General features: G+C 40.5%; 1 protein-coding gene across 8 annotated transcripts in view; it reads right to left on the bottom strand.

Annotated features, from left to right (window-relative positions):
- Pip5k1b (phosphatidylinositol-4-phosphate 5-kinase type 1 beta) overlaps positions 1 to 22,775 on the bottom strand; it is a 273,611-nt gene that overhangs the window by 44,090 nt on the left and 206,746 nt on the right. For 7 of the 8 annotated variants that reach the window (XM_074051983.1, XM_074051981.1, XM_074051980.1 and 4 more), the window contains 2 exons: positions 19,372 to 19,527; positions 14,489 to 14,633 (listed from right to left, as the gene is read on the bottom strand). In XM_074051983.1, coding sequence (XP_073908084.1) covers positions 14,489 to 14,633; positions 19,372 to 19,527 — 301 coding nt within the window. The remainder of the gene's footprint in view (positions 1 to 14,488; positions 14,634 to 19,371; positions 19,528 to 22,775) is intronic. The other variant, XM_074051987.1, reaches the window with a different exon arrangement.

Here is a 22,775-nt window from a genome sequence, read left to right as displayed (position 1 = left end):
CAGACATGAAGACCAGTGGAACAGAATAGAGGACCCAGATATGAAGCCACACAACTATAATCAACTTGTCTTTGACAAAGGAGCTAAAAATACACAATGGAGAAATAGCAGCCTCTTCAACAAAAACTGCTGGGAAAACTGGTTAGCAGTCTGCAAAAAACTGAAACTAGATCCATGTATATCACCCTATACCAAGATTAACTCAAAATGGATCAAGGATCTTAATATCAGACCACAAACTCTAAAGTTGATACAGGAAAGAGCAGGAAATCCTCTGGAGTTAGTAGGTATAGGTAAGAACTTTCTCAATGAAACCCCAGCAGCACAGCAACTAAGAGATAGCATAGATAAATGGGACCTCATAAAGCTAAAAAGCTTCTGTTCATCAAAAGAAACGGTCTCTAAACTGAAGAGAACACCCACAGAGTAGGAGAAAATATCTGCCAACTATACATCAGACAAAGGACTGATAACCAGAATATATAGGGAACTTAAAAAACTAAATTCTCCCAAAACTAATGAACCAATAAAGAAATGTGCAAGTGAACTAAACAGAACTTTCTCAAAAGAAGAAATTCAAATGGCCAAAAAACACATGAAAAAATGCTCACCATCTCTAGCAATAAAGGAAATGCAAATTAAAACCACACTAAGATTCCACCTCACCCCTGTTAGAATAGCCATCATCAGCAACACCACCAACAACAGGTGTTGGCGAGGATGCGGGGAAAAAGGAACCCTCTTACACTGTTGGTGGGAATGTAAACTAGTACAACCACTCTGGAAAAAAAATTTGGAGACTACTTAAAAAGCTAGACATTGATCTACCATTTGATCCAGCAATACCACTCTTGGGGATATACCTAAAAGACTGTGACACAGGTTACTCCAGAGGCACCTGCACACCCATGTTTATTGCGGCACTATTCACAATAGCCAAGTTATGGAAACAGCCAAGATGCCCCAGCACTGACGAATGGATTAAGAAAATGTGGTATCTATACACAATGGAATTTTATGCAGCCATGAAGAAGAATGAAATGTTATCATTCGCTGGTAAATGGATGGAATTGGAGAACATCATTCTGAGTGAGGTTAGCCTGGCCCAAAAGACCAAAAATCGTATGTTTTCCCTCATATGTGGACATTAGATCAAGGGCAAACACAACAATGGGATTGGACTTTGAGCACATGATAAAAGCGAGAGCACACAAGGGAGGGGTGAGGATAGGTAAGACACCTGAAAAATTAGCTAGCATTTGTTGCCCTCAATGCAGAGAAACTAAAGCAGATACCTTAAAAGCAACTGAGGCCAATAGGAAAAGGGGACCAGGAACTAGAGAAAAGGTGAGATCAAAAAGAATTAACCTATTAACCTAGAAGGTAACACACATGCACAGGAAATTAATGTGAGTCAACTCACTGTATAGCTATCCTTATCTCAACCAGCAAAATCCCTTGTTCCTATTATTGCTTATACGCTCTCTACAACAAAATTAGACATAAGGGCAAAATAGTTTCTGCTGGGTATTGAGGGGGTAGGGGGGAGAGGGAGGCGGTGGAGTGGCTGGTAAGGGAGGGGGTGGGGGCAGAGGGGAGAAATGACCCAAGCCTTGTATGCACATATGAATAATAAAAGAAAAAAAAATAAACATTATAACTTGAAAAAAAAAAGAGCAAACCAGCTCTGGACAAATCCTCTTCCCTAACTCTATCCTAATTATCCTAATACACCTTTCATTGATTTTTTAAAAAAAATTGAACTTCCCACTATTGTGTCTATTTATACAAGTACTGTAGTGTCTCAAGAGCAAGGTATGGTCGACAGCTTTCTGTGGCTGTAACAAAATACTCAGGAGAATCAACTTAAAGGAGGATAGATTTATTTTGGCTCATAATTTCAGAGCTGCTACTCCACAGTCACTTGGTTCCATTGCTGTGAGACTGTAGACTTGTTTGTGAGATCCCAGGAGACACTAGGGACTTATAGGTACACTTGGAGCAACACTTGACAGTGGGGAGGGAATATCTGAGAAAAGCTGCTTACCTCATGACAGCCAGGGAGGAGAGGGAAGGGAAGAGAAGGGAAGGGGAGGGGAGGGGAGGAGAGGGGAGGAGGAGGTAGGTACAAGATATACCCTTCCAGGGCAAGTATCCAGTGATCTACTTTCTCCAACTAAGTGTTACCTCCTGACGTTTTCACCACCTCACACACGTCCATTCAATTATGAACCCATCAATGAGGCATTTGTTGATGAGATCAGAGCCCTCGTGATCCCATCACTTTGCCAAAGCCCTACACATGAGGGAGACCAAACCCTCAACACATGAGCCTTTGGGGGAAATTTCAGACCCAAACCATAACACGAGGATTTTCCATCTTTTCCATCCCTTCCAGAAACTTATGTACTGTCTTGTGACTAGAAGGGTCTCCTCAAAGTTTCAGGATATTGAATTAAAGTATGTGAGACTATATTAATAGATATGGCAAGGATCCCAACTTGAGACATTGAGACAAAGCAATGTCCATTTGTAGACTGTAGACCTATCTGGAGGGTCAGTGGGGCAGGCCTAGCCAAAGTCTATTTGCTGAGCAATGAGAAAGCACATCACAGGGCATGCCTAGTTCATATGGGTAGGCTAACTCTAAGGACTCATGTTTGATTTTTAGGTTAACAGACAGGCAGATAGGGGTGGGAAGGTGAGGCAGTGTGGGACTGGGTGGGAGAAGAAAGTGAGTATGAAAGAGAGCTTTAAATCAAAACAGGAGAGCTATTTTCATAAAATCCAATAAAACATCCAGCCCAAGCGTGCTGCCTTGGAGTCCCTCTGAGAAGTAAGGATACTCTCCCCATGCATCACAGAGCTGCCCTGGTGGGAGACAGTGGTGTCTTCTGGGGCGTGAAGACCAATGGCAGCTCTCCATGGAACTGGACTTGTTCGTGAACTCCCTAGAGACACCGATACTTGCCGATACTTGGCAGGAGACTTGGCATCTGCCATTGCAGATGGAGTGAAATGTGGGTATTTGACTATAAACTTGTTTGTTCCCACGTGTAGTTCAGGCCTGGTGTGACTCTGGTTATATGGAAAGTTGAAGAGGCTCAAAAGTGAAAAGCAATATAACTTAGCAGAGCCACTACCATCTGATCAACACCTCCTGCTAGTCCTTCCCTTATGTGCACAGTTTGATGGTGTTGGGAAGACCTTATCGGCTTCTTGGTTGACTGTCCTGAAATGACACACTGGTCAAAGCTGCCCTTCACAGAACTCATTGTGAAGTAGCCTTTTAAAATCATTCACTCCCAATCAGAAACATACTCATTATGGATTAATCTATTATTGTGATTTGAAAGAGGAAGCCTTAAACAAGGAGTCAGGGATTGTAGGTCTTTGATCTGGTTCTGCTGTTAAGTTATATAGTAACCACGGAATCCTCACTTTGCACTTCTCTGGGCCCATCTAAGTTCACAAAGAAAGAGAGGCAGAAGGATCACAGCCCATCCAACCCCTCCACAAGTATAAGAAAGGGTTAAAAATGACAAAAACATAGAGAGGGTAGAAGGTGGGGAGAGGCTAACAGAAACAAATTTGGAGTCTTGACGGCATGAGAACAGGTAGCAATCAACTTAGCAAATTGATTGAGAAAAATCCCAAGAGAGCAAAATCCCAAACCCCCACTGGGGACAGCAAAGAAATACATCGCCAGGCAAACACCATCCCCTGTTCCAACAGAGGACTGGAGAGGTTTCTTCCTTCTTTCTCTTGACCATAATATAATGCAGAATCTGTGGGCCCAGGTACACCAGAAGCAGTTGAAGGAAAAAGAGAGAGATGAAAAGAATTAGATGCTGTGTATTAGATACTGAGACAAACATATCTCTTTCCTACCAGAGGGCCTAGGAGGCTAACAGCCAGGCATTTCCCCACCAAGCAAGAAGCTGGAATGATCTGTAGGAAGTCTGACCTGCTCAACATCAAAGACTGACAAATATTAACACTGGTTCCACTATCAGGGGCCAGCCAGGTTTTTAGGGAAACTTGGTCAACAAATCCAAAATCTAAGGAAAATTTCCAGTATGAAAGATGCAGACTAAAGATAAGAGAAAAAGGCAACCCAAATGGAAATTGAGACCCAAAAGGGAGAGGAGGCAAAAATCAAGGCAAAATCCAATAATAATCCTAAAAAGAGAAGGAATCACATCCACAAAGTAAGAAAAGATTGCTAAATAATAAGACTTAGTACACAAAAAAGAATTCTTAGAAAATACGGTAATGGAAATTAAAAACTCAGTGGAAGGATAAATTTGATGAAATATCTCAGAAATAGAAAAGGATAAACAGATGAAAATGAAATGATGGAAATCAAAGTGGAGGACAAATTCAGAAGATCCTACATGAATAAAAGAAATTGAAAAAGGAGAAAAAAAAAAGAGAGGAGGAAATTAAAAAAAAAATTGTTAAGAAAACTTCCCTGGGGCTGACAATGTCATTTAAATAGAGCAGTTAAGTTCAAACTGCAGTATCACCAAAAGAAAAAAAAAAAAAAAAAGAAAATTTCCCCAAACAGGTTTGCAGACTGAAAAGGCCCTCTGAGCACTCAGTACACTGGTGAATATAGACCCACACTATCATGAAATACTGAAACACTGGGAGAAAGTCAGAGATTACAAGTTTCTGGAATGAAGACATGGGCCATCCACAGAAAACCTGGAATCAGATCAGCACTGGTTGTCTCAATAGTAACAGTAATAAATGATAATGGGCAAAGCCTTTGCAATTTTGGAGGAAAAAAGATTTACAATGTAGAATTCTATACCAGCTACTCTAGCAGTCAAGTGTTAGGGTGAGAATGCACATGAAAACATATAAATCCTCTCATATTTTGTCTCCTGAGTCCTTTCCATACTAGAGGATACTGGAGATACCAGAAAATGTGCTCCACCAAAATGAGGGAATAAGCCAAGAAAGAGGAAGGCATGGGATATAACAATCAGGGAGACCAGTACAGGCAGCAGGTGACAAAGATCCTCAGAAGGATGCAGAAAGGAAACCCCAAAGTGATGTCTGTCCTTCAGGCATTATCGAAGCAACCAGTCTAGACTGGAGTAAGTCAGAAGGGAAACGTCTGTGAGACAATAAAAGGAATAGAACCTAATGTACCTAAATGATGTGGGAAACAATAAAAACAAAATTGGTAGAGAGCTTGGGGTTCCATAAAGGAAAAATATATGAAAAACTAAGGAAACAGGTCTGGGCATGTGGCTCAGTGGTAGAGCACTTGCCTAGCATGTGTGAGGCCCTGGGTTCAATACCCAGGACTTCAAAACCAAACAATAATGAAGTAAACAAAAAAAGGAAACAATCTATTCTGGGGAGTAGGGGAGTCATACAGGAAAGAAAACCAACCACAAAGAATTAGGTTCTTTGTTCTACAGATGCAGAACTCTCAGACTCAGACAACAGAGGATTGAAATTTTTGGGAAAAAATCGTCCCTTTACTGAACATGTACACACTTTTTTGGTCATGATTTCCTAAGCAATACAGTATAACAACCATTTAGATAGCATTTGCATTGTATTAGGCACTATATGTAATCCATAGATAATTTAAAGTATGTAGGAGGGTATGCACAGGTAATATGCAAAGACTGCATTTTATATAAGGGACTTGAGCACTCATGGAATTTGGTATCCAAAGAGGGTCCTGAAATTTTAATCAACCTTAGATCCTGAGAAATGATTGCCTAATAGTATGTACAGAGTTACAATAACATACTCAGTATTGATCTGAGTACAACCATGATGCAACTATACTGAGAGGCAGGCAGGTGTGTAGGGTACAGTTGAACAGGAAGAACGCATGTGTGTAGTAGGTGTGGTGTGAAGCAAAGACAGATAAACCTTCACCTTCTAGAGAGAGAAGCTATTAGCTTAATGCCCAAACCCAAAAGATGAAGAAATAGCAATTTAAGCATGATGCTTATGAGATACAGACTTAATTGCAAAGGAATTAGCTGAAGAGTTGAAGACAATACCTGAGGATGGTAAGGCATGGAGAAGCAGATTGGTACCCGCACCTTTTCCTGACACATTTTATACAACCATGTGATGTCAAACTCTGTGTGCATAATTTTGATATAAAAAGAAATAAATAGAGCTGGTGGAGTGGCTCAAGCTGTAGAGCATCTGCCTAGCAAGCGTGAGACCCTGAGTTCAAATCCCAGTGCTGCAAAAAAGAAAAATAAATAAAAGGATTAATAACAGGATGTCAAAAGGTTCCTTCCATTTCCAAAGTTCAGTGTTTCTACTGGGATCGGAAAAGCTTCTAAGGGTGGGCAGGGAAAAGGCAAAGAAGTAAACAGTTGATCCATTTCACCAACAAACTTTGACTTGACATTGAAATGCTGCCCTCTCTTCTGTCATGACTCAGTGACAACAAAGAAAATGGCCAGTAATGACAGTTGAAATTATTAGGGCACCCATCCAGACGCACCCACCTATAAGTAAGTAAAAAACGCTCTTCTCCAGAATAAGGGCTTAAAGATGCAGACGCACTCTTCTGGCCATGATGAGAAACAAAACAAAAAACAGGCAAACCTTTCCATGTTTCCTAACTAGCCATTAGGGTGACATTTTCATTTTAGCCAAGTCCTTCATTGAAAGCAAGTATGGTTGTTTTTAAGTTCTTTTGTGACCTTCCAAACACTTTTTTTAATATGGCTATCCAGAAAAATAATGAACTTCTTTCGATCATTCTATATTTCATTATTTTATCCTTGAAAGCAGGCTATCAAATAATTACAGTTGGATTAATGTTATTTTGAATTGGGAGTTTATCATTGATTCCTATTTTCCTTATTGCATTTACCTAATTTTTGGGATCTGTGACTGTCACGAACTTAAGGGAAGGGGTGGTTGGGGAAGATGCGACTAGACTCTGTGGGGAGGCTGGGCCTGGCCAGCTCTCCGAAGGTTTCAGTCCTCTGAGAGAAGAGGACTTTGTGGGATGGGGGAAGGAGAAAGAAAAGGATACTGAGAGGTGAAGAGGATGGAAGTACACCTCACTTACACATATGGAGATAGCACAAGGAAATCCACCAGACACTGTTTGAAAAAAGGAGGAGGAGAGAGGCAGGAAAGGGAAATACATGGAGGAGGTGAACTTATTCAAAGTTCAATGTACACTTGTAGGGAATTATCATAATGAAACCCCCTCATTATTAATGTATGCTAACTCAAAAGTAAACTCAAATTAAAAAAAGAAAAGGAGGTTATTTCCAAAAACACCCCTCTCCCTGAACTCAAGTGAGCTTAAGAAATCCTCGAGGAACTTGCTGACACATGGGTTTCAAGGCTACAAGTGTAGAGGCAGGTGCCTAGATCCAGGGACTAACCACACAGAGAAGCATTTCTCTAGAGGCCAGTAAAGGAGGGCAGAGAACTGGAGAGGGCTCATAGGGATGCATCCATCGCCTGATGACCACTCTTCAAGATGTAGTGTGCATGATCAAAGTCAAGGAAAATCAAGATGTAGTTTTTGGGTGCCAATGTAATAACAGATGAAAGAGGCTATTTTTGTTTTTTGTTTTTTTTTTGGTAAATTAGTATATACAAAGAGTGGCCAATAGCCTCCCTGACTTTTTTTTTTTGGCAATACGGCTTATCCACAAATTGGATTCTTTAAAAAATCTTTATAATAAAGGAAAGGAAAAGCACCCAGAAATACTACCATGCATCAATTCCTTTAAAAAGAGAGCATTCTTCGAGTGAATGCGGAATCCTCAATTATTCTTCATAAAATGTCAGTTATCTGAAAATTCACTTCAATTTCCTGCCCATGCATGAGTATACAAGGGATCATTTGAAAGACTAATCACTTCAGAAGCGGTTTTATAGTTTGTTAAAAAAATAAAAATAAAAAAGAAGGGGAAAGAAAGGCAGACATCTGGAAAGACCCAGGTGTACACTTACGTGATGTAAATCCACATTCCTTCCCACTCCCTTTTTTTCTGGGGGCTGGGGTTCCCATGTGTGCCGCCTGTGTCCCAGTCACAAGTGGAAAGAGCTGTGATGCTTCCCTTAGGTTCCTGGGTAAGCCCAGCACGCCCATCAAGGTCCCAATTCTTAACATGACGTATTCTTCCCTTGGGAGGCCAGGGAACAAAGCAGGGTTTTGTATGAGGATCCTTGGGGATGTTCTTTTCCTCTAAACACAAGTCATCGTTTGCTTGATGACCTACTTTCCTGTTACTGGGCAAAGTTGAGTAATCCCACTTAACTTTAAGAAGATGGAAGGTACACTACATTCCTCCACCTCCATGTGTTTGCTCCAGATTGAATTATATGCAGTTGATCAGAGGGAGTCGGGTGGAGGGCTCAGGAACCAGGTATTGGCATTTAATTCTTTGCTAGGGCTTGTGTGATGGCTTTCCTATCTTTGCACTGTGTCTGTGGCCTTACCAGGGGCACTCTTTCCTGGGTTCCTGAGAAACTCTTGAGCCAAAGAACCTTTTTCTGTATCCCATGTGTCTGGAATTAGCTATGACATTTTATAATCAGCGTCTGCTCTAGGAGTTCCATGGGAAGTGTTATTGACTGTCAGACTTGTAGGTAAATAGTGCAGTCTCTAATTGCACAGATCATTAAAAAATTACAGCCACTTTCCAGATTACTAGTCCACTGGCATATCAATAAATTGTCCTAGGATTCATTTAATAAGAGTCCACATTGATCACTGTTCTTATACACACTCCCTGTTTGTGAAGCTCTGATCTTTGTGATTTTTCTAAGATGTTACATCTACCTGGCGTTTGCTCTGTGCATATGGCTGTTATTTCATACCGTCTCTCTTCTACTTTGCAATGCTGGGGCTGACAGTCAGCAAACTGCATTCTATAGCTCCTTTCCCAGGTTCACCAGTTATGCTGCAGGAGATGGATGAGGAGGTGAGGACTAAAGTCTCTGGCTTCTTTCTCTCTCTTTTTTTTCTTCCTTGTTTGGGCAGTGTCTCTGGAGGTGACTATGTTCCTGCCACTCTCCTGGACCTTTAGCTGGCATCCTCCTCCACTGTCCTTTTCTGTAAGGTGGCAGCAGGTCCCAGGTGGCAGTTCTGCTTCTTGAGTTGAAGTTCAGGTGATGTGGCAGGGCTCATGAGGGAACAGCTTGTGGTAGGTATTTACCTGGGTTCCTCCCTCTCCACTCTTTCAGCCTCCTCACACTCTGTAGCTGACACCTTGTGAGATTCCATGTGTTTTCTGGTTCTTTGGCCTCTGACAAATAAAATGCTCTCCGACGGCTTTTTTTTGCCAAAGATAATTACATCTTGTCTCTTACACTGGAACTTATGGGGGAAGCTGTAAGGTGGTTATGGCTCAAAGCACTTGGTTGTTTAACAAATGCTCTGATGGCACTATGTGCCAGGAGGTATAATAGCTACTTTCCAATTATTCCAACATTTAATCTTTGTAGCCATCCTTTAGGGGAAGAGTACAATAATGTATTTGTAAAATGTGGCATATAAAAATAACATAACTTGCCCAATGTTGAATGGTGAAAAGTAGCAGTTTGAGGGCTAAAGTCCTGAGTGATGATTTACTATAATGAAAGAGCAAGAGAAACGGATGAGGTGGTGGGGGTAAGCAGGTCTGTCTGCAAGGCAGGAGTAACCTGGTTAAGAAGTATAAAAGCCCAAAGAATCTGGGGAGGCTGGATTCAATATTCAGTGTCAACAGCAGGTAACTGTGGTGTCCACAGCAGATACTGCAGTATACTCTGCCCCTTGTTAAGAGTTAGGGTTAGAAAACTGGAATCTCTTAGAAGTCCTTGCAACCAACTTTCATTCATACTATCAGCAGTAAAGTCTCCTGTGAACCTACCTACTTTGGGACAGCTCTACTTGGTGTCTTTCATATAAGTAGTGAGCAATTTGTGGAGAGGGGGTTGTGGCTAGAGGCAACTGCTCACTCCTCTCCTAGGTTCACCATCCCAATGCAGAAAGAAGGGGTGCAGGACTGCTGTCAGATCTGCCAGTTCAGCCTGAGAGTTTTTGTTTTTGTTGGCAGTACTGGGGTTTGATCTTAGGGCCTCACACATGTTAGGCAGGTGCTCCTATCATTTGAGACACTCCACTAGCTCTTTTTTGTAATGTGTTTTTTTTCAAGAAAGGGTCTCTCACACTATTTGCCCCAGCTGGCTTTGAACCTTGGTCCTCCTGATTTCTGCCTCCTGAATAGCTAGGATTACAGGTGTGAGCCACCAGTGCCCGGCTCAGCCTTAAGATCTTGATGCTGCACTCATCACTTGGGGTGCCTTTGTCAGGTATTCTTCCATGTACAAATGACCAGTGGCTTTTCCTGATACATCTGTCCTTCTCATTAAATTCCAAATGTCTCCAGGAGAGCTGGCTGTTAGAAATAGCCACCAGCAAAACACAAGACTGGCTACTCACTGCTGTGAGGACATGTTCGACGGGGAGAACACAGATGTGCTGGGACCAAATGGGTTTTCAATCCTCACACATAAACAGACCTTCAGCTGCACTCCCAACTGTGCAGGGAATCACAAAGAGCATGAATATTCATGTGTGTGACACTTCTACAACACTGAGTTGAATTGCTTTTAGTTTTGAGATAAAACACATTTGCCTTTCTACTGCTTAGTGCTCAATTTATACTGCCTTTAAAAGAACAAACTCTTGCTAGAAAGAAAAACTTAAATATCAAAATTTTAGAACTTCAATCCACTATTTGCCTGCAAAGAATGTGCCCATGACAGTTTCTCTTTATTCCTGTAATCTTCACGCTCTAAACCCATGACTGGATAGTGGAACTTAAAACTGTGGACTCCCAACCAGCAAGTTAAATATATACTTTTATATTTGCTTCCTAGTCAAAATTTGGAATATGCTTTAAAAAAGGAATGTATTCTAAGAGACATTGGGGGCTTTTAAATTATAAAGAATAATCCTTGCAAAGAAAAAGAAAGAATTGTAAGAGACAGCAGTTTCCCACTGCAGTATATAATTTAGGTGTGGAGCTATCTAGGTGCAAATTAATACCTTGCAAAATCAAGAAATCTAAAGAGACTAAGAGAATGACAGCTGCTAGTTGAAATACCTATGCTTATTTTAGCACTGATATGTATGGCATAATGTCAAAAGGGGAAAACAGATCACTTTGTCTAAATAGGAAAATGATTCATAGATAAAAAGAAAAATCACATGGGAATTATAACATCAATATTCAACGCATTTTCTTTTTTCTCTTTTGCAATGCATTTTCTTCCCAGGCTGTCTGTGCTAGGTTTAAAACTCAGTGGGCCAGATGAGACTTAGAATAATGTCTACTTACTGCCTCTAGAAACACCATGTAGGGCACTAAAATTGACGGGAACAAAAGTATGACAATTTTTTTATAGTTTGCTGGTGAGGTTCTCCTGGGGAATAACTATAGCTGGGCATGGCGGGTCAGGGAAATAGGTGTGTGGACTCCCAGGAATTCCTGGGCTATCATTTTTCTTCAGGGTTTTGTAGCCTCTTCAAACCTCTCCTTTCCTTATGATTTCCCCAAGGAAATGGTGCATCTTTCAGCTTCTCCTATACATCAAAGACAGAAGCAGAAACATTGATGGTGGCAACCAGGTGACAGCACAGAAGAATGAAGTGGAGGATGGTGACCTGGAGGTCCCAGGGTTCTGCCCTCTAGCTGATAAATGCCAGGAGAAAATGGCCAAGTGGTGTCAAAACTATTGATTTTTCAAATGAATCTGGGGATTTCAGTGAAGCTGCTTGATTTTTCCATGTTTGGCTCATTTTAAGAACATTCTGGGTTCTAGGGAATGCTGTTTTTCTGGGTGCCTTCCATTGGCAGGGCACCTGCTTGAATGTGGCCCAGGGTCCACTCCATCCGTCTTTCCATACACCTGGTAAGCACTCAGTTCCCTTCTGCTTCAGATGGAGTAGTTTCTGCTTTCTTTCTTTCTTCCTTCCTCCCTCTATTCTTCCATCCCTCCCTCCCTTCCTTCCTCCTTTCTTCCTCTCTCTCCATTCTCCTCTCCTTCCCTCTTTCCCTTCCTCCCTGCCTTATTTCCTTCTTTCTTTTCCTTTCTTCCTTTCTTTTTGAGACAGGGTCCTCCTATGTAGCCCAGGTTGGTCTGCAACTTGCAACCCTCTTTCATCAACCTCCAAGTGCTGGGATTACAGGTGTGTGCCATCATGCCTGGTTGGAGTAGGTTCTTGATCTTGTATGTGAACCCTGGCTGATAGCTAAATATAAGATATCAAATTACAACATCAAAGATTTATTTAAAAACAATTCACTTCCCAAAAGAAAGGGAAGAATATCACAGACAGCTCACTATTTTTTATTTCCATCATTCAAATCTACGTGCCAGCCAGCATCAGCACAAAGGAAAGAACCCAGAATTATAGCATAGCTCTGGGAGCAGGCAGAGGTAGTTTCCAGTCTGGCCAGGACAGACTGGGAGTCAGGAGGAGGCCAGATCGTGGAGACCTTCAATACCGGGAGTTTATTACCTCTGGTCAAAAGACTGACACTTAACAACAACACCCCCTGCTCATACTACTACCAAAAAAATGCTATTATTTTCATGCTGGAAATTTTAGTAAATGATTTAAGAGCACATCTAATGATACGCTCCTAATAATAATCACAGTAGCAAACTGTAAGCAGGTACCATGTCATCCCATGAGGACTGCTCTTGACCTTGCTGAGAACTTCCTGAGACCTTTTGAACTGCCATTTATACTTGAGAACAAAGACCTTTCTTTAGACCTGTGTATTTGGCTGTACCATACAGATAGGAAAAACTGCTGCTTTGCCAAATTTGAACACTGAATTACATATTAATATTAGGAATTACATTAAGTCAGTTTAAATTCCTTCAATCCAAGCAGGTTGACCAGATAAAATTACTTTTATATAGTTCAGGAAAGTTATATAATTTATATGGAGCCCTTCTTGTTTGTTGGTCCTGCAAGTGGAACAATCCAAAGTCAGGCCCAACTAAGATTTGTGACTCATCTTGCCACTTACCTTACTTCTCCAGACTGACAGTGACTACCGATCTAGTTTAACATTGACAGTTAATTATTGAGAACCTACACCTATTAGTACCTCTCCGGGAACTGAAGATAGTTGTATAGATACACATGTAAAAACAGAAAATAAAACAGTGAATCCCACAGATAATGTTGTGATTTCTTTGTAAGGACGTCATTTTCTACCACTAGAACCAATACTGAAGAATATTTTGTTTAAAAAGGAATACCGCCAAATAACAAATTGCATTTTTACTTAAGACATTTTAGCAACCTTCTTCAGTACTTACTTCACATTAACTATTTGAGAGTCACTGTGTAAGTTTCCTACTGCTGTTGTAATGAATAGCATGCTTCATGGCTTAAACCAACACAAATTATTATCTCACGACTCTGGAGGTGAGAAGTCCTACAATTTAATCTGCTGGCAGGGCCGTGTTCCTTTGTGAAACTCTAGCTCTAGCAGAGAATTCATTTTCTTATCCTGCTCAGTTTCTAGGTTACACCTGCCTTCCTCAGCTCATGTCTCCTCCTCCATTGTCAAAGCCAGCACCATAGCATCCTTAAGTCCTTCTCTCTCTGAATCTGCTTCTGTTGTCATATTTTCTCTAATTCTGATCATCCTATTTTCCTCTTATAAAGACCTTGTGATGATATTGGGCCTTGCTGGATAATTCAGGGTATACTTCCCATTTTGGGATTCCTTTTCTTGCTTTCTTTTTTTTTTTTAATGCCATGGGAATTCACTATGTAGCCCCAGGCTGATCTTGAATTCCTGGATCCTTACATTCAGTCTCCCAAGTAGTGAGGACTTTCAGGTGCATGGGGCTGGGCCAGATTTTCAGATATTATTTGTTGTTGTTGTTTTTTCTTGGTGCTAGAGGTCAAATTTGGGGCCTCACACATACTAAGCATGCTCTCTCACTGAGCTACACTCTTAGACCTAGGATTCTTAATCACATCTGCAATGTCCTTTTTGTTCACAGGTTCAGGAACTAGATGGGCAATTTTAGGGGCTATTATTCTGTTTACTATAATTGCTAAGATCACACATACAAAAGAGAATATGAAAACGTTTTGGTAGCTATCTGTGTAACATTCACTGATACTCACAACTTAAAAAGTCTATGCACAGAAACTGCTAAAATAAAAATGACAAAAGATTTGTCTTCTTCCATACAGTCAAGGCTGACTATATAATTTCTACATCATGACATAATGATGAGCTGTAAAAGAAAAACAGGAGGACTTTCCCTCAAACGTATGTTTGCCACAATAAAAGTCAAACATGTCCTCCGCTAGTTGCGAGGAAGGGGACAGGCAAATCCTGACTGCTAACGACAACATATCCTCACTCAGAGACACTGCTTTAGGCCTGAGGTTGACACAGTGACAGTCTGATTGGTATCTGATTGTGTTAAGTGTTACCTGTTTGAATACAGCGTAGTCCTGTCGTGGGGACAGTGTTCACCAACATACAAGGAAGAAGAAGAAATTGTGGTTGCTAAAGAAGCAGCTTCAAAGAGCGATGGAGTACTAGGCACCAGGTCAGGCCTGTGTCGGGATCCCAGGGCTGGGGAACGAGAGCCACACACACTCATGAGTCTCAGTAACACATGCTGCTTTAGTATCTATGATATTTAAATGAGTCAAAAGCCTTCATTTTATCTATCAGACTGCAAACGAAATTATGAATTTACTGTGCTCTTCTGAACTACGGCAGAAATGTAAAATACTGCTGGCAAACAGGTTAAGCAGAGGGGAAATGGCATTCATTTACAAAATGGCTTCTGGAAATGACATTAGGAATGTTCTTTTAAAAACCTAATGAAGTGATTTACTATTTTAAAAAGATGACATAAAAGCTCCTTGGAGCCTAAGGGTGATCTGACAGACATTGAAAGAATGACTGGCAGAGTACAGAAGAGAGAGACCTGCTTTGCGCTCCCCATGAGATGCATGCCTCAATGACTCAGTTTAGACCCAAGCAGACCTTTTAAGGGCCAGCAAAGAAGCATCTCAACAGAGCAGTAGTCCTCTGTGCCTCAGTCCTGTATGAGCCCATCCATACCTTTCAATGTGATCAAAGCTGCTCTTGACATTACGTTCTAACAGTAAGGTACCTTCATAAAAGTGAGAAAACTCTTCCTTCTCTTTTAAATTTTATGAACCAAGAGAACACTTATGTAAGAGCCTTCCCTTGTCAGGAAAGAGGAATGCTCAGCAGTGTCCCACGCCCATCTCTCTGGAATCTATGTGGTTTATCTTTTTTTTTTTTTCCATTTTTTTTAAATTGTTGTGCTAGGTGGGGGTACATTGTGGCATTTACAAAGGTTCTGATAATATATTAACTATATCATAGTTGAATTCACCAGCTCCATCATCCTCCTTTACCCTCCCGCCTCCCCATTCCTGGAGTAGTTTCTACATCATCGTGTTGTAGCCTTGAGAGTTGCTGTGTTGACGTTTCTAGCCAGGCTGATTTTTTTAATGGGTAATTTGACCTTCCTGCTGTCTAACCAAACATCTTACCTTCAAACTGAACTAAACCAGATGGTAATAGATACAATATAACCTGAAGGTGCATCTGGCATTGCTTGAGAGACACAAGGGATTCAAAATCATGTGCTTTCAGTATGTAAATAGAAAATGATCCTAACAGACACTATATAGTAATTTGACTTATTTTCCTTCCTTCCTTCCTTCTTTTCTTCCCTCCTCCCTCCCTCTTTCCTTTCCTCCTCCCTCCCTTCCTTTCCTCCTCCCTCCCTTCCTTTCCTCCCTTCCTTCCTGGTTCTGAGGCTTGAACTCAGGGCCATGTGCATAATTAGGGATGCTCCAATCCTTGAATTTTGGATGTGAAGGAGTGTGTATGGTGGGGTAAAGACAGGCATGGAGGGAAAATGGGGCCAGGACAGGAAAGGATGGACTTTGGTCTAGGACCAGACAACACACTAAACGATATGGATGATGACTTTGCTTCTAAACCATGAATAACCCAGGCATGCACACATCTGTAATCCCAGGTGTGTGAAAGGTGGAGATAAGGACATCAGGTGATCAGGAGGATCATGGTTCAAGGCCAGCCTGGACAAAAAACTTAGCAAAAGCCCTATCTAAAAAATAAGCTGGGCATGGTGGTGTACATCCATCTGTAATCTCAGCTACACTGGGGGCGAAATATGGTCCTACACCAGCCCTGGGTAAAAACATAAGAACCTATCTGAAAAATAACTAAAGCAAAAAGGGCTGGAAGCATGGCTGAAGTGACAGAGCAAGTGCCAGGCTCAGTACTGCAAGTTCAAAACCCCAGTACCACCAAAAAGTTTATAAATGAATAAAAACATGATTAGCCAAAGTGCTCCACATTCAAACATGAGAAAGGCTTCAATTTTAAATGCCAGCTAGCAATCTTCAATATACTCAATCCCGACTTCCCATTAAATAGAGAGAAAATATGAAAGCTTGGTTTTAAAGATAACCTGACATTAGATTCCAGTGGAATCTGGGCAAAAGTCCCTTTGCCCAGGACACACTTCATCTGTGTACTGAGTAGCTGACCCCCCTTCCATGAGGAGTAGCTCTTTGAAGGAAGGGATTACTTCTTTATCTTCCTATATCCTTCAGTTTCTTTATAAAACTGATGTAGAATTCTAACATGATTCCTGATGGACCCTCACTCTTGCTTGCTCTCCCTTTGAGCATGATGGGACCTGTGAATCTGAGGAGATATCACTCCTGTGATTATTCCAAACAATCTGGGAAAAGGGACTCTGCAGATGTAATTCAGGTTACTCTGAGTGGACTAATTTTGAGTTAGGTGAAGGGGAGATGATCCAAGGGGCCTGACCTAATCACATGAGCTGTTTAAATCTGGGCCTAGAGGTCAGAGACAATCAGGGAGTCCAAATGTTAAGGGGACTGACTGGGAAGGAATTTTCTGTTTGTAGACAGAGGAGCCTCCATGGCATGGTCCCTAGGGGACTGAGCATGTCAGACAGCATGGAAGAGGGGACCCAGCCCAATAAGTGTAAGGAACCAAATTCTGCCAATGACATGAATGAACCCAGAAGAGGATTCTTTTCAGGCATCTCCAGATAGGAACTCAGTGAAGCTGAAACCTGATTTCTGCCTTGAGGTCCTGTGTAAAGAACTAGCCTGTCTTCTCCCTTACAGAACTGCCCGCTAATCAATGGGTATTATTTTAAGTTGCTACGGTTGTGGTAATTTGTTACAGGGCAGTAGAGAAGGAATGTAATGTGGACATACTGAGAATGCAGAAAACAAATGGCCAAAAACTAGAGGAAATGTGGGAATGACTCGAGCACTCTGAAAGAAGTCCTCAAATACAGAGTGCTAACGAAGGTCAAACCTGTACCTAAAGAAGACTGTGAAGATAAACTCATTTGGTAATAGTAGGGTACATTTTCAAAGAATAGGCTCTATAGGGTTATCTCTGACCTTCAGAGACCTTGTCAGTACAGTGTCTCTGAACTTGAAGCACAAGCCAGTAATTCTTCTGAAAAAAGCACCACAGGCTTACTACTCCCCAAATTTCCAGACTTCCTGGGTACAATGCTGTATATTTATTGTACTTTCCTCCCCCCCTAGATTAACAAATGGAGCCATTGCTTAAACTTTAGTGGTCATATTCTATTTTAAAGTTTAACTAATATAATTTAAAAATAAGTTTGTCGTACTTTCCAGACTGTAGACACCTGCAGTTTTCTGAGTGCTTTCAGAAAACCAGGGAGCATGGTGGGGTAGACCATGCTGCAGTCAGCTCAAGGGAAGAGGACGAGTATCTGCCAGGATATGGGGCAACTTGTTAACTCTTTTGTTGAAACCATTAGCTCTGGACATAAGCTGGTTTATGACAGGATGAGAACCACAGAAACTAGAGTAGCACGAGTGGATAAATGCCACAGGGTAGGAACGGCAGCTGAGGCTGACCACGCTGAAGAAAAGAAACCCCCTATGAAGGGTTTTACTTCTATAGGAAGTACAGGTCTTGTTTCTGTAGGAAATGTTGGGATTCTCAAAAGGATACAATGATAGGAAGATCTAAAATGTCTTATTAGATTAGAAGAGAAAAATCAAATGATCAATTCAGTTGACAGAGAAGAATATTTACTAAAACTCACTACTCTTTGTGTGTGTTGGGTACTGGAGTTTGAACTCAGGGCCTTGCACTTTTTAGGCAGGCACTCTAGCACTTGAAACATGCCCTCAGCTCTTTTTCGCTTCAGTTATTTTTCAGGATCTTGTGTTTTTGCTGGTGGCTGGCCTGGGACAGTGATCCTCCTACTTCTGCCTCCCACTTAGCTGGCATTACAGTGATCTAGCATACTCAGCTTTCTTGTTGAGATAGTGTCTTGCTAATTTTTTGCTCTGGCTGGCCTGGAACCATGCTCCTCCTGATCTCTGCCTCCCAAACAACTGGGATTATAAGTGTGAGACAGAGTACCTGCCTTTAGTACTCATTCTTGGTAAAAATTTTTAGCAAACTAGGGAAGAGAAAGGAACTTCCTTGACCTGACTATGGGAGCCAAGTACAGCACACTGCTTTTTCAACAGTGAAATGTTAGAAGCATTCCTTTTAAACTGAGGAGGAGGCAAGGCTGCCCACAAACACCACTTCTAGTCATCCTTGTACCAGAAGTCCTAGCCAGCAACTATGAGAGAAAAAAGATGTGATATATGTAGTAGCAACAAATAGTCAGAACACCCAGTTCTTAAGAAAAGGTGCTATTTTAAAAGACAGAAAATGTACATCTATGTCAACCTCTCTTTATTTATCTAAGGGATAAATCTTAATTTGTGCTAATCAAGGAGAATACTATAAAACTTTATTTAAATTCATCAAAGAAGATCAAAATAACTGAAGAGACAACCTATCATTTATGTACATGGATACATATGCATGAATGTAAATATATGTACATGCATAGAACAAAGTCTAGAAATGAAAATAAGAAAATGTTAGTATTTGTTACCATCAGGTTGTGGACTTATAAATTTATAGTTTTATTTTATTTTTGAATATTTTAGTGTTTTCTAATGTTTCCCATAAACTACTGTTTATATTATTATATAAACAGCTTATATTACTGTTTATATTATATTTATATAATATGAACTACTGTTTATATTATTGTACTGTTTATATTATTATTATAGACATTCTCTAAAATTTAATTGATGGACTATCTCTTAGAGTAGGTATTTCCTAGTTGTTCTACTGTGAATTTGCATTACTTATATTAATGAGTCATTAGAATTTTTCTTTTTGTTAAAACTACAGTCTTTACCTTCTTCATCGAGGCTGCTAAAACTCTGTCCTTCTGTCAGTAAGTCATGTTTCTCATCCTTCCATTCTTGGCTGATTGAGGACACGATCTCCTGTGAGGTCGCCTTTAAGGCGGCAATGGAATTGCATCTTTTCTTTGAAGGTGAGGCCTTCAAAGCTAGGCAGAAAAGAAAAAGGAGACAAATAAAAATACTTGTAAAAGCCGGGTCTGGTGGTGTACACCTGTGATTCCAGCATTCTGGAGGCTGGGGCAGTTGGAGTTGAAGGTCAGCCTGGGCTATATAGGGAAACCCTATCTCAAAAACAAATAAATCTCCCAAAGAACCTTGTAAAATGGGATTCATATTTTTAAGTTAATATTTTATTTATTATTTACTAACATTTTAGTCATCATTTAAGAAGGCAAAAGCCTCATTTTACACACACACACACACACACACACACACACACGCAGGCACAGCGAGGAGATGAAATTTTCTGTGCTTTGGCCAAACTCTTTGTGCACAATGACCTGACCTCAATAAAAATATCCTAGAAAAAAATTCAAGTTGGAATTTTCTCTCCGTATTTTGAAATAGTCTTATTTGAGGTGAACTTCATGTTTTCCTACTAAAGAAATATTTTTCCTCCTCCAAACATTGTTTTCCTAGTGCTGGGAGGAGGCTGACTGAGTTGATAAATGCAGATGGTGAGTCTGGAGAATTCTCATGACCCCAGCTTTGTTAACTGGGGACTGGAACTTTCTACACATGCCAATGTTTCATCTTGTACTCATGTTGCCCATGCTAGCCAAGTTACTTCTGGATGCTTTTTTCTTTCTGTGTTTTCCCCTGAAAGCTCAGAGTCCTTTCTAGGATTCTCTCAAGGTCATGGTTGTGTCAGATGTATAATTCACTCCCCATCTTGTCTAGACAGCATTTTCCAACTTCAGAAGTGCCCAGGGAACCAGAGCCAATGGAAATGTACTTCCCAAACCATCGTGCCCAAGCCTGTGACTGACAGTGGGAGCTGCTTCAGCTACAATGGAATCATCCCTATTTCTATTCATTTTTCACTTCAGTAATTCTTCCTGTGAATATTGCTAGGGAATGTCCTTGGAGGAAATAGGAAGGGGAGTGGGAGGCGGAGCCTTTTTATGCTTCCCTTGAACTTGTTTTTGGCAGTGTCTCTTCTCCTTTGGAGCTTTACATAAAGGGGTAAACTGACAGCAAATGTATTAGAGTAACTGTGTTTAGCTTTGGGAATCTCAGAGCTTAGATTACGGTGCTCATTGGGGGCCTTCCTGTTTGCAAGAATTTAATTGGAGAAGGACTTTGGGACACACAAATGAGGGAAGGATGAAGGGTGATCTCTCTACTTATAGGGAAGGGAAGGTTTATCTATCCCCTGAGCAGACTTACAATCATAATAATATTGTCATCATCCTAAATAAGGTTTGTAGCCTAGGGCTTTCGCGTTTGGAAGCTAACACTCACATTGTCTGTTTCAAATTATCCACACGGCTGAGGGAGGCTAAGTCCTTTCGTAGGCCCAGAAATGGAGGATAGAAAGAGTGCGATACTCCAGGTTACAGAGCCAGACAGCATGAACCCCAGGGGTCTTTCTTGTTTCCTTCAGTTTCTAACTCTTTAGTGTTCCTTTTTCTGTTAAAGTGTGTGTGTGTGTGTGTGTGTGTTAAAGATAAAACTAGAATTTGCTTTTTACGGAAAGGAGATTTTGATTGTTTAAAAAACTGATTAAAGTCGATTTTAATGATAACTAAATGGACCAAAGAACTTATTTTCCTTATGTCTCTATTCTATTAAATGCTGGTCCCTCTTGTTTTACAGGTCTGAAGAAATTATCCCCACTCCGGCTTCTGCCATAACATTCCTTCTGCTAACTTTTATAAGCTTTGATAATATCTTGCCTTTTAATGTAGTATTTTTAGGTTTCTAAGTCAGAGGATACCAGATGTGGTTTGGGGTCTGTTAGAGGTCCCTGAGACCTTAGTCTGTAAGGCTAAGACTATTTTTCATAACATGGGACATTATGGGCCTTTTTCATTCTTTTTCTCACACATACCTAGACCTTTCCAGATGCTGTGTGACCTGGGCATACAGACCCTTTAGACTGAATTTGGATGCCAGTGTGAGACTCCAACTATCTTCCACTAAGTCAGACATTAGGGATTTGAAGAAAAGTTAAAATAGTGCCACTTTTCTCACTACTTGTTTTGGAAAATAAAATTTTTCACAATTATTTTTATATTAAAATCTTATTTTTTTGTTAAAACTGACTTATGTTAACATAACAGTAGTTTTTTATTATTAAGTGGTAAGAATTAATAAATTTTATAATATTTTCTCAATTTAGGTTTCTAATATGTGAAATACAGACAACTACACATAAATAAAACCTCTTTGGTTATCTCAACAATCTTTTAAGACTATAAAGTGGGCTTAAGACCAAAAGGTTTGAGAATTGCTTTTCTATACTGTTGTTCCAGGGTGAATGTTAAACCCGGGTGAGGTGGGAGCAGTGCGTGACTGCACAGCAATCAGGAGACCTAGCCTTTTTCCAGCCAAAAGCCTGGAAAAAGAAACAACTCTCCCTTGTTTATAGTCAGCACCACCCATGACCGAGCAGAGAGGGCCTGGAAACAAACCTCTGCCATAGAGCACCGGAAGAAAGAATTTACTTATGTCTTAAATGATGAATTTCTTCCTTAAAGGAATAAGCTAGGCCTCACTTAGCAGACAATAACTTGGATCTGGCAGAAAATCTAAATCCTCAGGTACTAATTTTGACAGGGTAATCTTGAAAGACAGTTTGCATTGTGGGTTTATTAATTTTCTGTGAAAGAAACTCCTGGATTTGTCTTTGGCTAACCCATGTCTGGGGCTAGGGGTCCTGTGCCCATTTCCAGCCTTATGTTCTGGTACTTAGCTGTATCCATATATGACTACTTTCCAGCTCACCCACCTGACCCTGTGGCATGACCACACTCTTCCCTTTCCTTCAGCTGCTCTTATTTATCTTCTTAATGAAAACTCTGGCTTAAATTTTCAGGACTTAGTCTAACATTTTTTTCTCTGAACTAGACTAAAACAAAATTAAGAAATTTTGTGCTTCAAAGGACCCCATCCAAAAAGCAAAAAGATACCCATAGCATAGAAGAAAATATTTGTAATTTACATATCTGATAATAGACTTGTGTCCAGAGTCATAGAGAACTCTTACAACTCAATGACAAAAAGACAAATGACCCAAGTACTGATGGGTGAAGAATTTGTATAAACATTTCTCTAAAGAAGATACAAATCATCAATAAGCACACAACAAGATATTCAAGATTGCTAGCTCTTAGAGAACTGCAAATCAAAATCACAGTGAGGTCCTAATTTATGCTAAGATGGTGAAGAC

This window comes from Castor canadensis, chromosome 13 (assembly GCF_047511655.1).
Source record: "Castor canadensis chromosome 13, mCasCan1.hap1v2, whole genome shotgun sequence".
Classification (NCBI taxonomy): Eukaryota; Metazoa; Chordata; class Mammalia; order Rodentia; family Castoridae; genus Castor; species Castor canadensis.
Note: the sequence above shows the minus strand (reverse complement) of the source record. Positions and strands in the feature narration are given on the sequence as shown.